Source organism: Rhinopithecus roxellana, chromosome 20 (genome assembly GCF_007565055.1).
Source record: "Rhinopithecus roxellana isolate Shanxi Qingling chromosome 20, ASM756505v1, whole genome shotgun sequence".
NCBI lineage: Eukaryota > Metazoa > Chordata > Mammalia > Primates > Cercopithecidae > Rhinopithecus > Rhinopithecus roxellana.
In genome coordinates, this window is record NC_044568.1 from 31032663 (window position 1) to 31050414 (window position 17752).

The window sequence follows — 17752 nt, forward strand, 5'->3', positions numbered from 1 at the left end:
TGTTGAATACATTTGTCATTTCAATGCATTTCTGTCCGTATCTACGTAATTATGCTTCAAAGAGTTTGAGAGAATTATCTTGTTGAAAATCTCCTTAGTATGGTATGAAATAAGAATGCTGATGAAAAAAGGTTGCACTGGCAAAACTGTTTAGTTAAAAATGAATTGAGGAGGCCAGGTACAGTGGCTCACATCTGTAATCCCAACACTTTGGGAGGCCAAGGAGGGAGGCTTGCTGGAGTCCAGGTTAGTCCTACCCTGGGCAACATGGTGAAACCCCATCACTACAGAAAGCACAAAAATTATCTGGGCGTGGTTGCACATGCTGTTAGCCCCAGCTACTCAGGAGTCCTAGGTGGGAGGAGGATAGCTTGAGCCCAACAGATGGAGGTTTCATTGAGCTGAGAGTGCACAACTGCACTCCAGCCTAGGCGACAGAGTGAGACTCTGTCTAAAAAAAAAAAAGCCTTTTGAGCTCATACAAAATATAGAAAAGCAATGAAGAATAAGATGTCATCCATGATCTCACTACCCAAACCCTATATCTTTTAAAATAAAGGGGTTTTGTTTTTTTTTTAGATTAGCTTTATTTGCTCACCGTGAAGATGGACCTGGAATCCCAGCGGATATTAAACTTTTTGATATATTTTCACAGCAGGTGGCTACAGTGATACAGGTTTGTGTAGCATTTCTCCTAAGTTCTCAAAATTTTGAAACTTCTCTGCCTTCCTTTTACAATTGTTTAAAATAAATTGTATGGTTTTCTAAACATTCCAGTCTAGACAAGACATGCCTTCAGAGGATGTTGTATCTTTACAAGTCTCTCTCATTAATCTTGCCATGAAATGTTACCCTGATCGTGTGGACTATGTTGATAAAGTTCTAGAAACAACAGTGGAGATATTCAATAAGCTCAACCTTGAACAGTAAGTCAGTTACATTTTTGTAAAAATCCTCATAAAGACACTTTTGTCCTAGATTTGCTTTTCTTTCTCAATTGTTTTTTGAAATGCTGGCATTTGTCTTGTTTTAATCATGCATTAAGATGATCACTACTAGGGGCAGAAAGTGTTTACCAATTACTTGGTTGTGTATATTAATGAAATTGTGGTACCTATGGACTATAGGCAGTCTTCAGGGACCAGTGACTCCAATTTGGATCCCTTTCTGTGTATCAGGGGCATCAGTCTTTTGGCTTCCCTGGGCCACATTGGAAGAAGCATTTTCTTGGGCCACACATAAAATACACTATTACTAACAATAGCTGATGAGCTTAAAAAAAAATCGCAAAAAACTGATAATGTTTTAAGAAGGCTTACCAATTTGTGTTGGGCTGCATTCAAAGCCATCCTGGGCTGCATGCAGCCTGTGGGCTGCGGGTTGGAGGAGCTTGCTGTATGTGAATGAGTTCCTAAACTGGTAAGGACACTTTGTCAGGCAGTATTTATTTCCATAAGAGGTGTTTTCCTACAAATGAGCATGTGGTGAAAAATGAAGGGTGTATATATATTTAAGGTGCAGAATTAAATTGGTTTAAATATCTTTTCTATTTTGAGCTTCGATTTTGATACCTTCAAGGAAGTATGAACAGTCTTGTTTCCAACTTGAAGTCTCCTCAGCTGTTCTGTCCTAGACCTATGGCGTCCTCTAGTGGCCACTGTGGGCAGCTCGGATCCTGTTACCTTCCCCCGCAGTTCCCTTCCTGCCCCATTCCCCACTGCTCTGGACTTGGGTCAAGCCAGGCCTGCCTCCCCCGCCCATATTCTTCAGAATTTTACCTCATGTCATCTTCCTCCTTTCTATCTCCCTTCTAGTGGTTTACCTGCATCAAAAAAGTTTATTCTTTTTTTCCTCCGTTTGTGTTACCCTTTTTCGTTTGGTCATTTTAGTTTTGTGTGTGTGTGAACAGAAAATAAGTTCAGATATGGAATAAGTGTGAGAGAAAATTAAATGATGTGCCAGGTGTGGTGGCTCGCACCTGTCATCCCAGCTATTCAGGAGGCTGAGTTGGGAGAATCACTTGAGCCCAGGAGTTTGAGAACAGCCTGGGCAACAGAGCGAGACCCTGTCTCTAATAAAAAATAAAATTAAAAATTAAAAAAATTTAAATAAAAAAACTAACTAAATGAAGTATCTATGTCTTCCTCCCCAAGTGAATTTTAAAGTAAAAATAGACAAAATCATTGGAAATAACCTCTAAAGAGGTTGTAATAAATGCCCCAATATGCCTCAGTATCTACAGAATGCTTTTACTAACCACTACCTAAGTCAGTCAGCCTGCTTTTCCTTAATCACCAACATCTGATGCAGAAGAAATAGTTTATATATTTTTCTATTGTGTCGAATTGCTGGTTTTGCATGGATTCTTTTTCCTATTTATTTTCATCGTGAATATACAATACTTGTTGGCTGCCCCCTGGGAACCAAACTACCACTTAAAATACTTCCCTTAGAAATGTCATTGAATTCTAGACAGTCATCTTAACTCCAGCTATACCGTCTGTTCATGAGTTGGAAACTGTTTCTAGTTTTGTATCAACAGAAAAATAATAGATGAATATATATATTTGTGTTTAGATAAGTATTTTTTATCCTCTTGAAAGGAGGTTGTTACAGTCTTCTGTGGTGGTATGATTCACTTCACCCATTTCCTTTAATGTGTAATGAAAAATTTCAAATTCTTACAGAACAAGTGCTATTTGTGTATAGAGAAAGTTAATTTTGTTCATTAAGACTTCTGTTTTTCTTTTTGTAGTATTGCTACCAGTAGTGCAGTTTCAAAGGAACTCACCAGACTTTTGAAAATACCAGTTGACACTTACAACAATATTTTAACAGTCTTGAAATTAAAACATTTTCACCCACTCTTTGAATACTTTGACTATGAGTCCAGAAAGAGCATGAGTTGTTATGTGCTTAGTAATGTTCTGGATTATAACACAGAAATTGTCTCTCAAGACCAGGTAAGAGAATACCTCCATGCTATTTTAGGGATACAGTGTTACAATTTTAGACTATGGACCTAGATACCTGAGATGGGAGGGGAGGGTAATTCAATACTAAAGAAAATTTACAAGTAACTTACTCATTTCATTATATAAATTAGAAAATTGGAGATGTATAAAGAATCATAAAACATTTATAATTCCACCAGGTAGCGAATAACCACTGTTAATTAACATTTTGTGCATATCTTTCCAGACTTTTGTCTGTATATGTGTGTATGACATACATGTGTATTGACTTTCTAACCGAAAAAAGGAATATCTTGTTGATACTGTATTGTAATTTTATAACTGGAAACACTTTTGACAGTGGCTTTGTATGCCAGTGGTTTCACATCAGTGGGTTTCTTGTGCCTCACATGTTACAGGTGGATTCCATAATGAATTTGGTATCCACATTGATTCAAGATCAGCCAGATCAGCCTGTAGAGGACCCTGATCCAGAAGACTTTGCTGATGAGCAGAGCCTTGTGGGCCGCTTCATTCATCTGCTGCGCTCTGAGGACCCTGACCAGCAGTACTTGGTATGAGTTTACTCTTAGTGTATCCCTGTATCAGCTCCTAGTGAAATCACATATTCAAGTGCTTAAAATGGTTTAATTCACCTTCTGGTCTTAGATGGTTTTGAAGGAATTGCAACTGAATCAAAGATTGACTTGAACCCTGGAAGCGGAGGTTGCAGTCAGCTGAGATTGCACCACTGCACCCCAGTCTGGGCAGCAGAGCGAGACTCCGTCTCAAAAAAAAAAAAAAAAAAAAAAAAAGATTCATGGCATCCGTGGGCTTTTACTTTATATATAAACATAATTGTAAACTTCTGGAGCATGTGAGTAACAATTCAGTTGCTCCGATTTCTTTTGAAGACTATCTGAGAATTACAAAAAAGTCTCTTCTTTTACTTGAGTGCCCATAATTATTCCATGTTCATTTTTTTCTGAACTATGTATTGCTTATAATAAACTTTATAAGAAATACAATTCTTACATTTAATTTTACTTTTCCAAATTTGCAAGTATAAATTATATTTGTCACATTGAAAATGTGCGTTTTTGTTTTTTGATGAGAGGTTTTAAAATTCATTTGCCTTTTTCTTAACTTTTTTTTTTTCTGATAAAGAACAATCACATGAGGTTATCTTTATTATTAGTCCACAGGGAAACTTTGTGAAATGGATAAAGCATGTTGCCTGAGTAGGGGTATCAGTGATCGATACTAGATAGATAATTTATTTTAGTGAAGGGTTAGCACGGTTGGCTGCTTAATTACTGTTTGGGCAAAGTAGTTTAACCATTCTTGGATGCATAAGGCTGTTAGGCTGCTATGACGAAAAAGACATTTGCTTGAGGATGTCCTGACTGTTTCATCTCTTTCTGTTGACTTTCTTCATTGTAGTTGACACTCCTGTACTTCATAATCAGTGTGAAATAAGAGGCTGACTGCTGTTGATAGTGTGATGGTCTTTGTCTTGGCTTAGTAGCAAACATTCCAGGACTGTGGTATTGTGCTCTGTGAGCTATGTCATCTGTACAGAGTGACTGAGTATTTTAACTGATTCCCTTAAGTTTCTGTGTGAGATTGTGTGTGTCTGTGTGTTTTCATTTTCTATTGCATACCAAATGTAGTAGTTAGAAAGTATGCCTTCCGGCTGGGCATGGTGGCTCGCACCTATAATCCTAGCACTTTGGGAGATTGAGGTGGATGGGTCACCTGAGATCTGGAGTTCAAGACCAGTATGGCCAACACGGTGAAACCCCATCTCTACTAAAAATACAAAAAATTAGCCAGGCATGGTGGTGGGCACCTGTAATCCCACCTGCTTGGGAGACTGAGGCAGGAGAATCACTTGAACCTGGGAGGTGGAGGTTGCAGTGAGTGGATATCACGCCATTGCACTGCAGCCTGGGCAACAAGAGTGAAACTCCGTCTCAAAAAAAAGTATGCCTTCTGCATGTGGCTGATTGGTTATTCCCATGTATAATGATCATTAGCTCTGTATTATCAGACTATGCCTATATACCCGAATGGCTCTTTTTCTGTATCATTATTCCCATGTATAATGATCATAGGGTCATTAGCTCTGACCGCCCGTAGGGAAAATGCATTCTCTTATTGATCTGCCATATCAGGAATTTCACAAAATCTGAATGTCATTGTGTCACACATACTAAAAAACATTTTATAAACTCTTTCTCTTGTAATTTTTCTGAATTGGCTATATGTTGTACCATTTCAGAAAAAAAATCCAAGGAAAACACAGAATTCGTGGAATATTTCACAAGTAGCTCTTTTAAAGTATATTAGCCTTTTCCTTGACTTAAACGGTCTTAATATTTTTTGGAATGAGGAGGTATGATGTACCAGTAATATGCATATAGTTGTTTTGTGTCATAGTAGTAGTTAATATTACTGAGCGAATGCTTTGTGCTAAGTCGTGGTGAAACCTCACGTGTCACTTGATCTTCCCAGCAACCCTAGGAGTTTACAGAAACTTGCGGCTAAGAGAAGGTAAATAATTTGCCCAAAGCCACACATGTAACAAGTATTAGGATTTACTTTTAAATGTGAGTCTCTGAGTGTCTTCACAGCCTTCTTTTTTCTCTTTTTTTTTTGAGATGGAATCTTGCTCTGTCACCCAGGCTGGAGTGCAGTGGCATGATCCCAGCCTACTGCATCCTCCATCTCCTGGGTTCAAGCAATTCTCCGGCCTCAGCCTCCCGAGTAGCTGAGATTACAGGTGTGCACCACCATGCCCAGCTAATTTTTGTATTTTCAGTAGAGACGGGGTTTACTTGTGTTGGCCGGGCTGGTCTCAAACTCCTGACCTCAACTGATCTGTCCACCTTTGGCCTCCCAAAGTGCTGGGATTACACACATGAGTCACCACATCTGGCCAGAGCCTACATTCTTTATCAATGCAGCATACTTTGCATGTGTGTATATGAAAATATATTTAAATATATCTTTGCTTCTAACTCACTACCTTGGGCAGGTTATACAACCTCTCTGAAACTCATACTTCCCCATTTGTGAAATGGAATTGTATCTGTCTCTGAATTGTTGTGACAACTTGAGGAGATAAGAAATATATAAATTGCCTACCATAAAGTATGGTACATTGTATATATTCACAAAATGTTAGCAATGATGATTAGAGCCCACATTTATTTCACAAATGATTAATCATAGTTTGGAAATTTTTTTTTCTTTAATGCTTTTGGGTCAGATTTTGAACACAGCACGAAAACATTTTGGAGCTGGTGGAAATCAGCGGATTCGCTTCACATTGCCACCTTTGGTATTTGCAGCTTACCAGCTGGCTTTTCGATACAAAGAGAATTCTAAAGTGGTGAGTTTACTTTTAAGTATTTAGGTACTTTTTTCCTTTTTCATCACTCTGAGTGTGTGTGTGTTTGTTTTATGTTATAAAAAATTTCAAACATACAAAAATAGACAGTGGTATAATAAAATCCCATTTTCATCAACTCTGTATTTGTTACTTATCCTGTGCTAAGTGTTCCTAACGGTGATGTTGGTCGATCACATACTAAATGAGGGATCACATAAAAAGCACTTAGAAATGCAAGATTAAAGCAGTATGAATTTATGCTGAAACTCTTTCCTAAGTTCTAATTCAGGTTAGCTTTAAAACCTAAGGAGAGGGTCTAGCATTGCAGTCATTTCTCTCTAAAGGCATATAATTGCATAATATCATGAGTTGTGGGCAACTTTTTATGAGTTTTTTTCTTCCTCAAACCAGAAGCATGGCTTGACTCTTCATGGTGTAATTTTGAAGAAAATACCTCAAGCTCATGTACCTGAAAGTTGGACAGTCAGGTTAATGTTAAGGAACAACCTCAGTAACTTAATTTTGTTTGTTTGTTTGTTTTGAGATAGGGTCTCATTCTGTCCCCCAGCTGGAGTGCAGTGGCTCAGTCTTGGCTCACTGCAACCTCCACCTCCTGGGTTCAAGTGATTCTTGTGTGTCAGCCTTCTAAGTAGCTGGGATTACAGGTGTGCACCACCATGCTCAGCTGATTTTTGTATTTTTAGTAGAGACAGGATCTTGCCATATTGATCAGCTGGTCTCAAACTTGTGGCCTCAAGTGATCCTCCTGCCTCAGCCTCTCCAAGTGCTAGGATTGTAGGTGTGAGCCACCACACCTGGCCTCAGTAGGGACTTGATTTTCTCATAATAGAGAAAAAAGGATGTATTAAGTAGACCTACCAGCATGAAACAGCAGCTTTTGGCCAATTTTTATAGGCCAGCTTATCATTCACTCTTTACCAGCATTTACGGATAGAAATTTGTGAATATAACAATAAAAATAGCAACTACCCTACATTAAAAAGCTATAGTAATTAAGACAGTATGGCAATATGGTACTGGCATAAAAGCAGACACATAGACCAATGGAACAGAATAGAGAGTCTAGAAATAAACCCATACATGTGCAATAAACTAATCTTTGATAAGGTCACTAAGAATACACAAAGGGGAAAAGGATGGTGTCTTCAATAAATAGTATTGGAAAAGTTGGATATCCACATGCAAAAGAATGGAATTGGACTCTCATCTTGTACCATATATAATAATGAACTCAAAATGGATTAAAGACCTGAAACCATAAAGCTCCTAGAAGAAAACATAGGGAAAAACCTCCTTGTCATTGGTCAGTGATTTTTTGGATGTGAAACCAAAAATCTAGGCAACTAAAGCAAAAATAAACAAGTGGGACTCTATTAAACGAAAAAGCTTCTGTACAACAAAGGAAACAATCAGCAGAGTGAAGAGACAGCCAATGGAATGGTGGAGAATATTTGCAAACTATACATCTGAAAAGTGGTCAGTATCCAAAATATATATGGAATGCAACTCAATAGCAAGCAAATGAATAACTTGATTTAAAAATGAGCAAAGGATCTGAATAGACATTTTTCCAAAGAAGACATACAGATGGCCAACTGATACATGAACAGATGTTCGACATCATTTATCAGGAAAATGCAAATCAAAACCACTATAAGATATTACCGCATATCTGTCAGAATAACTGTTACCAAAAGGACAGAAAATCAAGTGTTGGCAAGGATGTAGAGAAATGGGAACCCTGTTTATTATTAGTGGGAATATAAATTAGTATAGCCATTATAGAAAACGGTATGGAGGTTCCTCAAAAAACTGAAACTAGAACTACCATGTGACCCTGCAGTCCCACATCTGGTTATGTATTCAAAGGAAAGGAAATCAGTATCTCAAAGAGATATCTGCACTCCCACGTTTATTGCAGCAGCATTCACAATGGCTGAGATACAGAAACAAACTTAGTGTCCATCGATAGATGAGTAAAGAAATTGTGTTTTGTATATATGTGTGTGTATATACGTGTATGTGTGTGTATATATATTTGTACATACATTCTCTACATAGTAGAATAATATTCGGCTATAGAAATGAAGAAAATCTTGCCATTTATGACAATAGAGATTAATCTGGAGGAAATTATTCTAAGTGAAATAAGCCAAACACAGAAAGGCAAATATTGCATGACTTCACTTATATGTAGAATTGTTTTTTAAGTTGAATTCATCCAACCTGGGTAACATAGCAAGACCCAATCTCTATTAAAAATTAAAAGGCCGATTGTGGTGGCTCACACCTATAATCCCAGCACTTTGGGAGGCCAAGGCAGGCGGTTCACCTAAGGTCAGAGTTCGAGACCAGCCTGACCAACACGGAGAAACCCCCCTCTACTAAAAATACAAAATTAGCTGGGCGTGGTGGCTCATGCCTATAGTCTCAGCTACTCGGGAGACTGAGGCAGGAGAATTACTTGAACCCGGGATGCAGAGGTTGCAGTGAGCCGAGATCACACCATTGCACTTCAGCCTGGGCAAGAATGAAACTCCGTCTAAAAAAAAAAAAAAAAATTAAAAAATTAGCCAGGTGTGGTGGTACATGCCTATAGTCCTACCTACTCAAGAGGCTAGGGCAGGGCTGGGTGTGGTGGCTCATACCTGTAATCCTAGCACTTTGGGAGGCCGAGGTGGGTGGATCATCTGAGATCAGGAGTTTGAGACCAGCCTGGCCAACATGGTGAAACCCTGTCTCTAGTAAAAATACAAAAATTAGCCAGGCGTGAGGGTACATGTCTGTTATCCCAGCTACTCGGGAAGCTGAGGCAGGAGAATCACTTGAACCCGGGAGGCAGAGGTTGCAGTAAGCCAAGATCGCGCCACTGCACTCCAGCCTGGGCGACAAAGTGAGACTAAAAAATGGTTGAATTTGTATAAGCAAAGACTAGAACACTAGTTGCCAAAGAATACAAACTTTCAGTTATAAGATGAAAAAATTCTGGGATCAAAATGATTTAGGGCAAATAAATAAAAGTAACTAGTCTTTACTTATTTACTAGCATTACTTACTGTGTTGCCATACACTGCACCAAGGTCTGTGACTGTCAATGTCACCTTTTTTTTTTTTTTGGAGTCAAGGTCTTTGTCACCCAGACTGGGATACAGTGGTATGATTACAGCTCACTGCAGCTTCGAACTCTTAGGCTCAAGTGATCCTCCCACTTCAGCCTCCTGAGTAGCTGGGACTACAAGCATGTGCCACCACACTGGCTAATTTTTTATTTTTTGTAGAAACAGTCTCACCGTGTTGCCTAGGCTGGTCTGAAACTCTTGGGCTCAAGTGATCCTCCTGACTCCTTGGCCTCCCAAAGTGTTGGGATTACAGGCATGAGCCACCATGCCCTGCCTGTTGCTATCTTTTAAAAATGAAAAGAACTGATTGCTTTAACAAGAAGAAATTTGGATAGTCAATCATGATAAAATATTTAACCTTGCTTGTAATTACAACAGTGAATCTTTTAAGAAATCAAATTGGCAAAGACAAAGAAAAATAAGGTTTAGCAATTGCGATGGCGTGATGAAAATTCATTCTCATCTAATGTTGGCAGTGTGAATTACTGTAATACTTCTAGGAAGTTGGCAGTATGTAAGTAGGGTGTTAAAATATCCAATAATTTTACTCCAAGTGGAATTCCAAGAATTTATACTAAGGGAATAATTAGGGTCTCAATAAAGCTTAGTGTATATAGAACATTGATTGTAATATTAGAGATTATTTCTAAAAGGGAATAGTTAAATAAATTATGCCTTAGCCAGTCTCTGTAATATTTTCTAGTCATTACAATGATTTTAAATTAGTATCAGGAAAATTGTTAAGACAAAATAAGTGAATGAAAAATTAGAGCTGGGCGCGGTGGCTCACGCCTGTAATCCCAGCACTTTGGGAGGCCGAGGCAGGCAGATCACCTGAGGTCGGGAGTTTGAGATGAGCCTGACCAACATGGAGAAACCCCGTCTCTACTAAAAATACAGAATTAGCTGGGTGTGGTGGCACATGCCTGTAATCCCAGCTATTTGGTAGGCTGAGGCAGGAGAATCACTTGAACCTGGGAGGCGGAGGTTGTGGTGAGCCGAGATCGTGCCATTTCACTCCAGCCTGGGAAGCAAGAGTGAAACTTCATCTCAAAAAAAAAAAAAAAAAAAGAAAAATTAGATACAAATTACTTGAATCAATTTTGTTTAACTCTCAAGTAAGAAAATAAGGCCTAGATGCGGTAGTTCAGGCCAGTAATCCTAGCACTTTGGGAGGCCGAGGTGGGTGGATCACTTGAGGTCAGCAGTTCAAGACTAGCCTGGCCAATAAGGTGAAACCCCTTCTCTACTAAAAATATAAAAATTAGCAGGGGTGTGGTGGCACGCTTGTAATCCCAGCTACTCAGAAGGCTGAGGCAGAATAATGGCTTGAACCCAGGAGGCAGCGGTGGCAGTGAGCTGAGATTGTGCCAAAGAGAAAAAAGAAAACCACACACAAAAATTCCAGTTACATTTACGTAGAAAGAAAGGAAGACATTTAGCATCAGAATTTTACCAGTGATCATCCCTGGATGGTAGATTTAGGGATGATGTGTGGATGATTTTGTGTATTTTTCTAATTTTCTCCAATTTGGGAATGTTACTTACGAATCAGAAAAAACAAATATCAGCCAGGTGTAATGGCTCATGCTTGTAATTCCAACACTTTGGGAGGCTGAGGCGGGAGGTTTGCTCGGGGCCAGTAGTTCAAGATCAGCCTGGGCAACAGAATAAGACCCTGTATCTACAAAAAAAATAAAAATTAGCCTGGTGTGGTGATACGAGCCTGTAGTCCTAGCTATTCGGGAATCTGAGGTGGGACCATCGGTTGAAGGCTGCAGTGAGCTGTGATCACACCACTGCACTCCAGCCTGGGTAGCAGAGCTTAAAAAAAAAAAGGAAAGAAAAAACAGATGGGGTGCGGTGACTCATGCATGTGATCCTAGCCCTTTGGGAGGCTGAGGTGGGCGGATCACTTGAGGTCAGGAGTTACCAACCTGGCCACCTTGGTGAAACCCCGCCTCTACTAAAAATATAAAATTAGCTGGGCGTGGTGGCAGGCACTGTAATCCCAGCTACTCTGGAGGCTGAGGCAGGAGAATCACTTGAACCCAGGAGACAGAGGTTGTAGTGAGCTAAGATTGCGCCACTGCACTCCAGCCTGGGCAACAAGAGCAAAACTGTCTCATAAAGAAAAAACAAATATCAAATACGTTAACATTGCAAAGGCAGTTTAACTTCAAATGATGTTTTGAGAAGACATCCTGCTTGATTAACTTGTGTGCCCTATAACTGAAGCAGAGAAGGAAAATGACAGGAAAACTGTGCGCTCAACTTAGCGTGTTCACTATTTTGTTCTATTAAAAGTTTTAAATAAAATGGAATCATGGAACAAGTTAATTTTGAACTTAAGGTAACTTAAAATGTTTTTTCTTGTTTTAGGATGACAAATGGGAAAAGAAATGCCAGAAGATTTTTTCATTTGCCCACCAGACTATCAGTGCTTTGATCAAAGCAGAGCTGGCAGAATTGCCCTTAAGACTTTTTCTTCAAGGAGCACTAGCTGCTGGGGAAATTGGTTTTGAAAATCATGAAACAGTCGCATATGAATTCATGTCCCAGGTGATAATCTGTTCTTTCTGTGTTGTCACGTCAGCTCTGCTGAGTTCAGTTGCTTGTTTGCAGGCATGGTGGTAATGACATGAATTTACTCTTCTTTTACTGAATATGTAACTACCACCTTCCCACCATCATGGAACCTCTTAATATCATTGTCATAATTGACTGGTATTGATCATTTGCTGATGAAATCTAAGATTTCCAAGTGGGTCATGGTAAAAGTGTTCCATGGAACATGAAATTTGGGAAATGCATTCCATTCCCAAAATTCAGTTTGGGAACCCTGGTTAAACAAAGTTGAAAGAAGTTTCTTTATTGCAACTTTTTAGCATTTTTACCATCTCAGCTGTGTCCTGTGGCTCTCGAGAGGGTGCAGCATATTCTGATTTGAAGGCTGCAGAAGTCTCACAGGATGGAGGTTCGGTGAGAAGTACTTTGGAAAATGCTCAACTAGAGGATGGTTGGTTCTTGAAAGTCCTTTCTGCTTTGTGTTCACTAGGCCTTTTCTCTGTATGAAGATGAAATCAGCGATTCCAAAGCACAGTTAGCTGCCATCACCTTGATCATTGGCACTTTTGAAAGGATGAAGTGCTTCAGTGAAGAGAATCACGAACCTCTGAGGACTCAGTGTGCCCTTGCTGCATCCAAACTTCTGAAGAAACCCGATCAGGGCCGAGCTGTGAGCACCTGTGCACATCTCTTCTGGTCTGGCAGAAACACGGACAAAAATGGGGAGGAGGTAAGGTCATTCCTGACTGCATGATAGCAGACAGGATCGATAACAGGGATCGGTTGCCATGGCCTTGTGTTCTGGAGGTGAAACATTTGGGGTGCTTGGAAATCTGATGAAGAGAATTGCTTTGTTTTGTTAAAAAAGAGAGTCTCATCCTGTAATGAAGCCTCTGCTTTGAGGATATTGTAACATAGCAAGTTGAAACCACTACCTGTTTTTAAAAAAATACAGCTGTATACTTCAAAAGAAGAAGGAGGAGAATGAAAAGGATTTAAATTTGTTGTGTCCCTTTAGAACACGAAAGAGCACGATAGTGTTGTGTTTCTTTGTATGAAAACGGGACGTTTTGTTTATCTCTTCACTGTCCCCCTGCCCTTTTATTTTAGCTTCACGGAGGCAAGAGGGTAATGGAGTGCCTAAAGAAAGCTCTAAAAATAGCAAATCAGTGCATGGACCCCTCTCTACAAGTGCAGCTTTTTATAGAAATTCTGAACAGATATATCTATTTTTATGAAAAGGAAAATGATGCGGTAAGTGAATTAGTAAAGTGTTGATAATAAACTAACATTTTCCCTTCCTACTCTTAGGAAATTTGGTATGTACAAAAGTTTATCATTCTGATACTTTAATCACTTTTCATTTGAAAAATATAAAATAATTTACAGATGTCAAGTAATAGGCTAATTTGTCATAATGTTCTAGTTTAAGACAATTCCTAGGCCGGGCACAGTGGCTCACGCCTGTAATCCCAGCACTTTGGGAGACCAAGGCAAGCTGATCACCTGAGGTCAGGAGTTCGAAACCAGCCTGGCCAACATGGTGAAACCTCATCTCTACTAAAAATACAAAAATTAGCTGGGCGTGGTAGCAGGTGCCTGTAATCCCAGCTATTTGGGAGGCTAAAGCAGGAGAATCGCTTGAACCCAGAAGGTGGAGGCTGCAGTGAGCCACAATTGTGCCATTGCACTCCAGCCTGGGCAACAAGAGCAAAACTCTGTCGCAAAAAAAAAAAAAAAGGCCGGGCACAGTGGCTTACGCCTGTAATCCCAGCACTCTGGGAGGCTGAGGTGGGCAGATCACGAGGTCAGGAGATGGAGACCATCCTGGCTAACATGGTGAAACCCTGTCTCTACTAAAAATACAAAAAATTAGCTGGGCGTGGTGGCGGGTGCCTGTGGTCCCAGCTACTCGGGAGGCTGAGGCAGGAGAATGGTATGAACCCAGGAGGTGGAGCTTGCAGTGAGCCGAGATCATGCCACTGCACTCCAGCCTGGGCGACAGAGCAAGACTCTGTCTCAAAGAAAAAAAAAAAAAAAAAGATAATTCCTAAATGCAGTATCCTTTTAGCAATACAGTTTTGGTCAAGATTTGTAAGTTAAATAAAATTTTCCTTTTTTTTTCTTTTTTTCACAGACTCTTGCTCTGTCACCCAGGCTGGAGTGCAGTGGCGCAATCTCAGCTCTTTGCAACCTCTGCCTCCTGGGTTCAAGCAATTCTCATGCCTCCGCCTCCTGAGTAGCTGGTATTATAGGTGCCTAGCACCACACCCAGCTAATATTTGTATTTTTAGTAGAGATGGGGTTTCACCATGTTGACCTGGCTGGTCTTAAAACTTCTGACTTCAAGTGATCTGCCCCCCACAGCCTCCCAAAGTGCTGGGAGTACAGGGATGAGCCACAGCACTGGGGCCAATTTTGCTTGTTTTAAAGGGTTGTTTGGGTTTTTTTGATAGTCAGTAGATGTTCAAACTAGGAATTGTATCCCCATCTTTCTTTTTTCATAATTACTTAGGTAATTGATGAGAGTAGCAGAAGCTCCTCAAAGCAATTTTATTAAATTGTGTTTAGCTGGGCGTGGTGGTGCATGCCTGTAATCCCAGCTACTGGGGAGGCTGAGGCAGGAGAATCGCTTGAACCCGGGAGGCGGAGGTTGCAGTGAGCCGAGATCTCGCCACTGCACTCCAGCCTGGGCAACAGAGTGAGATTCCATCTCAAAAAAATAAAATAAATTGTCTTTCATTTTTTGTGGTATGTGCTTGATCATGAATTTGTACATATTCTTTTGTAGGTGACAATTCAGGTTTTAAACCAGCTTATCCAAAAGATTCGAGAAGACCTCCCGAATCTTGAATCCAGTGAAGAAACAGAGCAGATTAACAAACATTTTCATAACACACTGGAGCATTTGCGCTTGCGGCGGGAATCACCAGAATCCGAGGGGCCAATTTATGAAGGTCTCATCCTTTAAAAAGGAAACAGCTCACCATACTCCTTTCCATGTACATCCAGTGAGGGTTTTATTATGCTAGGTTTTCCTTCCATAGATTGTGCCTTTCAGAAATGCTGAGGTAGGTTTCCCGTTTCTTACCTGTGATGTGTTTTACCCAGCACCTCCGGACACTCACCTTCAGGACCTTAATAAAATTATTCACTTGGTAAGTGTTCAAGTCTATCTGATCACCCCAAGTAGCATGACTGATCTGCTATTTAAAATTCCTGTGATCTGTAAAAAAAAAAAAAAAAAAAAAAAACCCACAAGCACTTATCTTGGCTACTAATGAAGCTCTCCTTTTTGTTTGTTTGTTTGTTTGTTTGTTTGTTTCATTGTTGATTGTGTATTTTCTTCATTACTGGGGAGTACTAACCCAAAAGTGTCTGTCTCTTTTGTTCTTTAGTCCAATTTGAGATTAATTTAGAAGAAAGGAATACTGTATGTGAAATTCAGCTTGGGCTTTTCCCTAAATTGCAAGATAAGGCCATGTGTAAGATTTTCCCTAAAACTAGAATATATTAATGCATGTTTGAGAATTTTAAAGCACCATGGTCAAAACGAGAAGTTATATTTTGCATATTTGGACTCAGCCATCCATTAAGAACCTGTGTTGTCCTCTGGACATATTTATCAATATAATTCGGTTTTAAATAGTATAAAAGAAAATTTGTGATCTATATAATTTATGTATCACCTTCATTGTAAATTTAGCAGGAAATGCATCACAATTATGATTTTTTTTTTTTTTTTTTTGCACCAATGAAACAATAAAGTTGCTATTAACAATTTTGGAGCTTTTTTTCCCCTTTCATACTATCTTTAATTGATAAAAAGAACTAATAGAATGGCTATAGAGTTTAATAGTCATTCTCATATATTCACAGAGCTCACTTAACTGTAGTTTTAAGCACTTGTTGAACAAGGCAGCGTCTACTCTTTTAGTCATTTATACCCCTTTTCTTTCCTCAACTTTACCCTGCTTTTCCCAAGGCATGGTGAATTCACATAAACCCCCCAAAGGCTCACCAGCGATACTAGTTACCTACTATATAATAAACCATCCCAAAACTTAGTGTCTTAAAACAGCAAATATTTATCTCACAGGTCTCTGGATCAGGAATTTGGGAGCAGCTTAGCTGGTGGTTCTGGCGAAGAGTATAAGGCAAAGAGTATAAGGTTGCAAGCAAGATACTGGTTGGGGCTGCAGTCATCTGACACTTTAACTGGGGCTGTCTTCTCTGCTCACTGACCTGGCTGTTAGGCAGAGGCCCCAGTTCCTCTCCTTGAGGGCGGGGGCCCCAGTTCCTCTCCTTGAGGGCCCTTCCATAGAGTGTCCTCACAGCACGGTGGCTGGCTTTCCCCTGAGTATGAAAGCAAGAAGGAAACCACAGTGCCTTTCAATGGCCTCCCTGTGGAAGTGACACTCTCAGTTTTGCCTTATTCTGTTAGTGGGGAGTCACTAAGTCTAGCCTATATTCAAGGGTAAAGAGAATTAAGCTCCACCTCTTGAAGGGAGAATTTATAGACATTTTCAAATGACTACATCACTTAACCCCTCACCATTTGCCCTCCCATTGCTAGCACTTGATGACTAGCCCTTGCTGGGGTTTACGTGAACAGATGTTTCCCAAAGTTATAAAATTAGTACCACTAAAATGTATCAAATCTTAAGCCATTCTGTGGTATGTCATAGTCCAGCAAACCCTTTCTGTTATTTGCAGGTGTTAGTTTACCCTGTATAAACCTGATTATGGCTTGACATATCCATATGATTTACATGTTTTGTGAAATACAGCTGGAATAGTAGAAAAGACATGAGAATACTTGAATTTGAACTGATTTGGAGAGGCTGGTTTACAGGTAAAATAATGTCAGTACAGTGTATAAATTATCTCTTATTTTCTGGGTTGAGGTAAACCCAATTTTAAAAATAATAAACCAACAAAAAAAGTAAACAAAAGTGAAAGCAAAGCGCTGCTGGTATCCTTAACTTACAGATTTTTTTGTTGTTGAACAAAAACTGAGTACCAGATATAGTTAGGCACTGAGTCTAAAGGTGAAGAAGATCATAGTCCCTAGCTTCAAGAATGTTAGTCTGCTGTGAAGACAGACCCGTAGTTACAGAAGATGGTAAGGGTGTACCCAGGAGAGCAGTGAAGAAGAGCTTTAAGGGATTGGAGATGGGCAAGTTCTGCAGAGGGTTGTGTGAATTCTCATGCAACGTCAAGTCCAATAGCCTATTTAGCCTTCTGAGGCCAGTGTTTTGGCCTGCAGTTCCAGGCTACTCAGATAGACCCATGGACTGAAGCAAGTTGTACTCTTGGCTGTCTGTAGTGAAATAGGTATTTAAAAATTGACTTGGCATTTAAAACCTTTTATAGCAATTTGACAGAGTAATTTTATGTCTATCGGATGTAATAAACATTTGGCTTTGTGTTTTGTGTGTCTGCTATTCCCTGTTCTCCTTTTTTAGTAATTTTTATTGTATCTTACAAAAAAAGTACCTGTCCTTAAATGGGGTGTGGTGGGGAATCCCTCACAGGTGGATGGAAATGCTGAACCAGGGCTAGGAATAGCTCAGGAGGACACATCTAGGATGATGCTGTGACTGGATGAGAGATGCCTGCTGTGTTAGACTTTCCTGCTCTCCCATTCCTGTCTCCATGCAGGAAACTAGTGATTCTTAGAGTCTGGATGA

At 39.7% G+C, this 17752-nt stretch overlaps 1 protein-coding gene across 3 annotated transcripts in view; it reads left to right on the top strand.

Moving 5' to 3' along the window:
• The window catches only part of VPS35 (VPS35 retromer complex component), a 32413-nt gene extending 14907 nt beyond the window's left edge, over positions 1–17506 (top strand). The window contains exons 9-17 of one of the 3 annotated variants that reach the window (XM_030925666.1): positions 580–676; positions 778–926; positions 2756–2963; positions 3374–3529; positions 6229–6351; positions 11874–12053; positions 12550–12789; positions 13170–13313; positions 14851–15286. In XM_030925666.1, coding sequence (XP_030781526.1) covers positions 580–676; positions 778–926; positions 2756–2963; positions 3374–3529; positions 6229–6351; positions 11874–12053; positions 12550–12789; positions 13170–13313; positions 14851–15030 — 1477 coding nt within the window. In that variant the 3' untranslated portion in view covers positions 15031–15286. Of the gene's footprint in view, positions 1–579; positions 677–777; positions 927–2755; positions 2964–3373; positions 3530–6228; positions 6352–11873; positions 12054–12549; positions 12790–13169; positions 13314–14850 lie in introns of all 3 variants that reach the window. The other 2 variants (XM_010354853.2, XM_030925665.1) reach the window with 2 other exon arrangements.
• Positions 17507–17752: the final 246 nt, after the last annotated feature.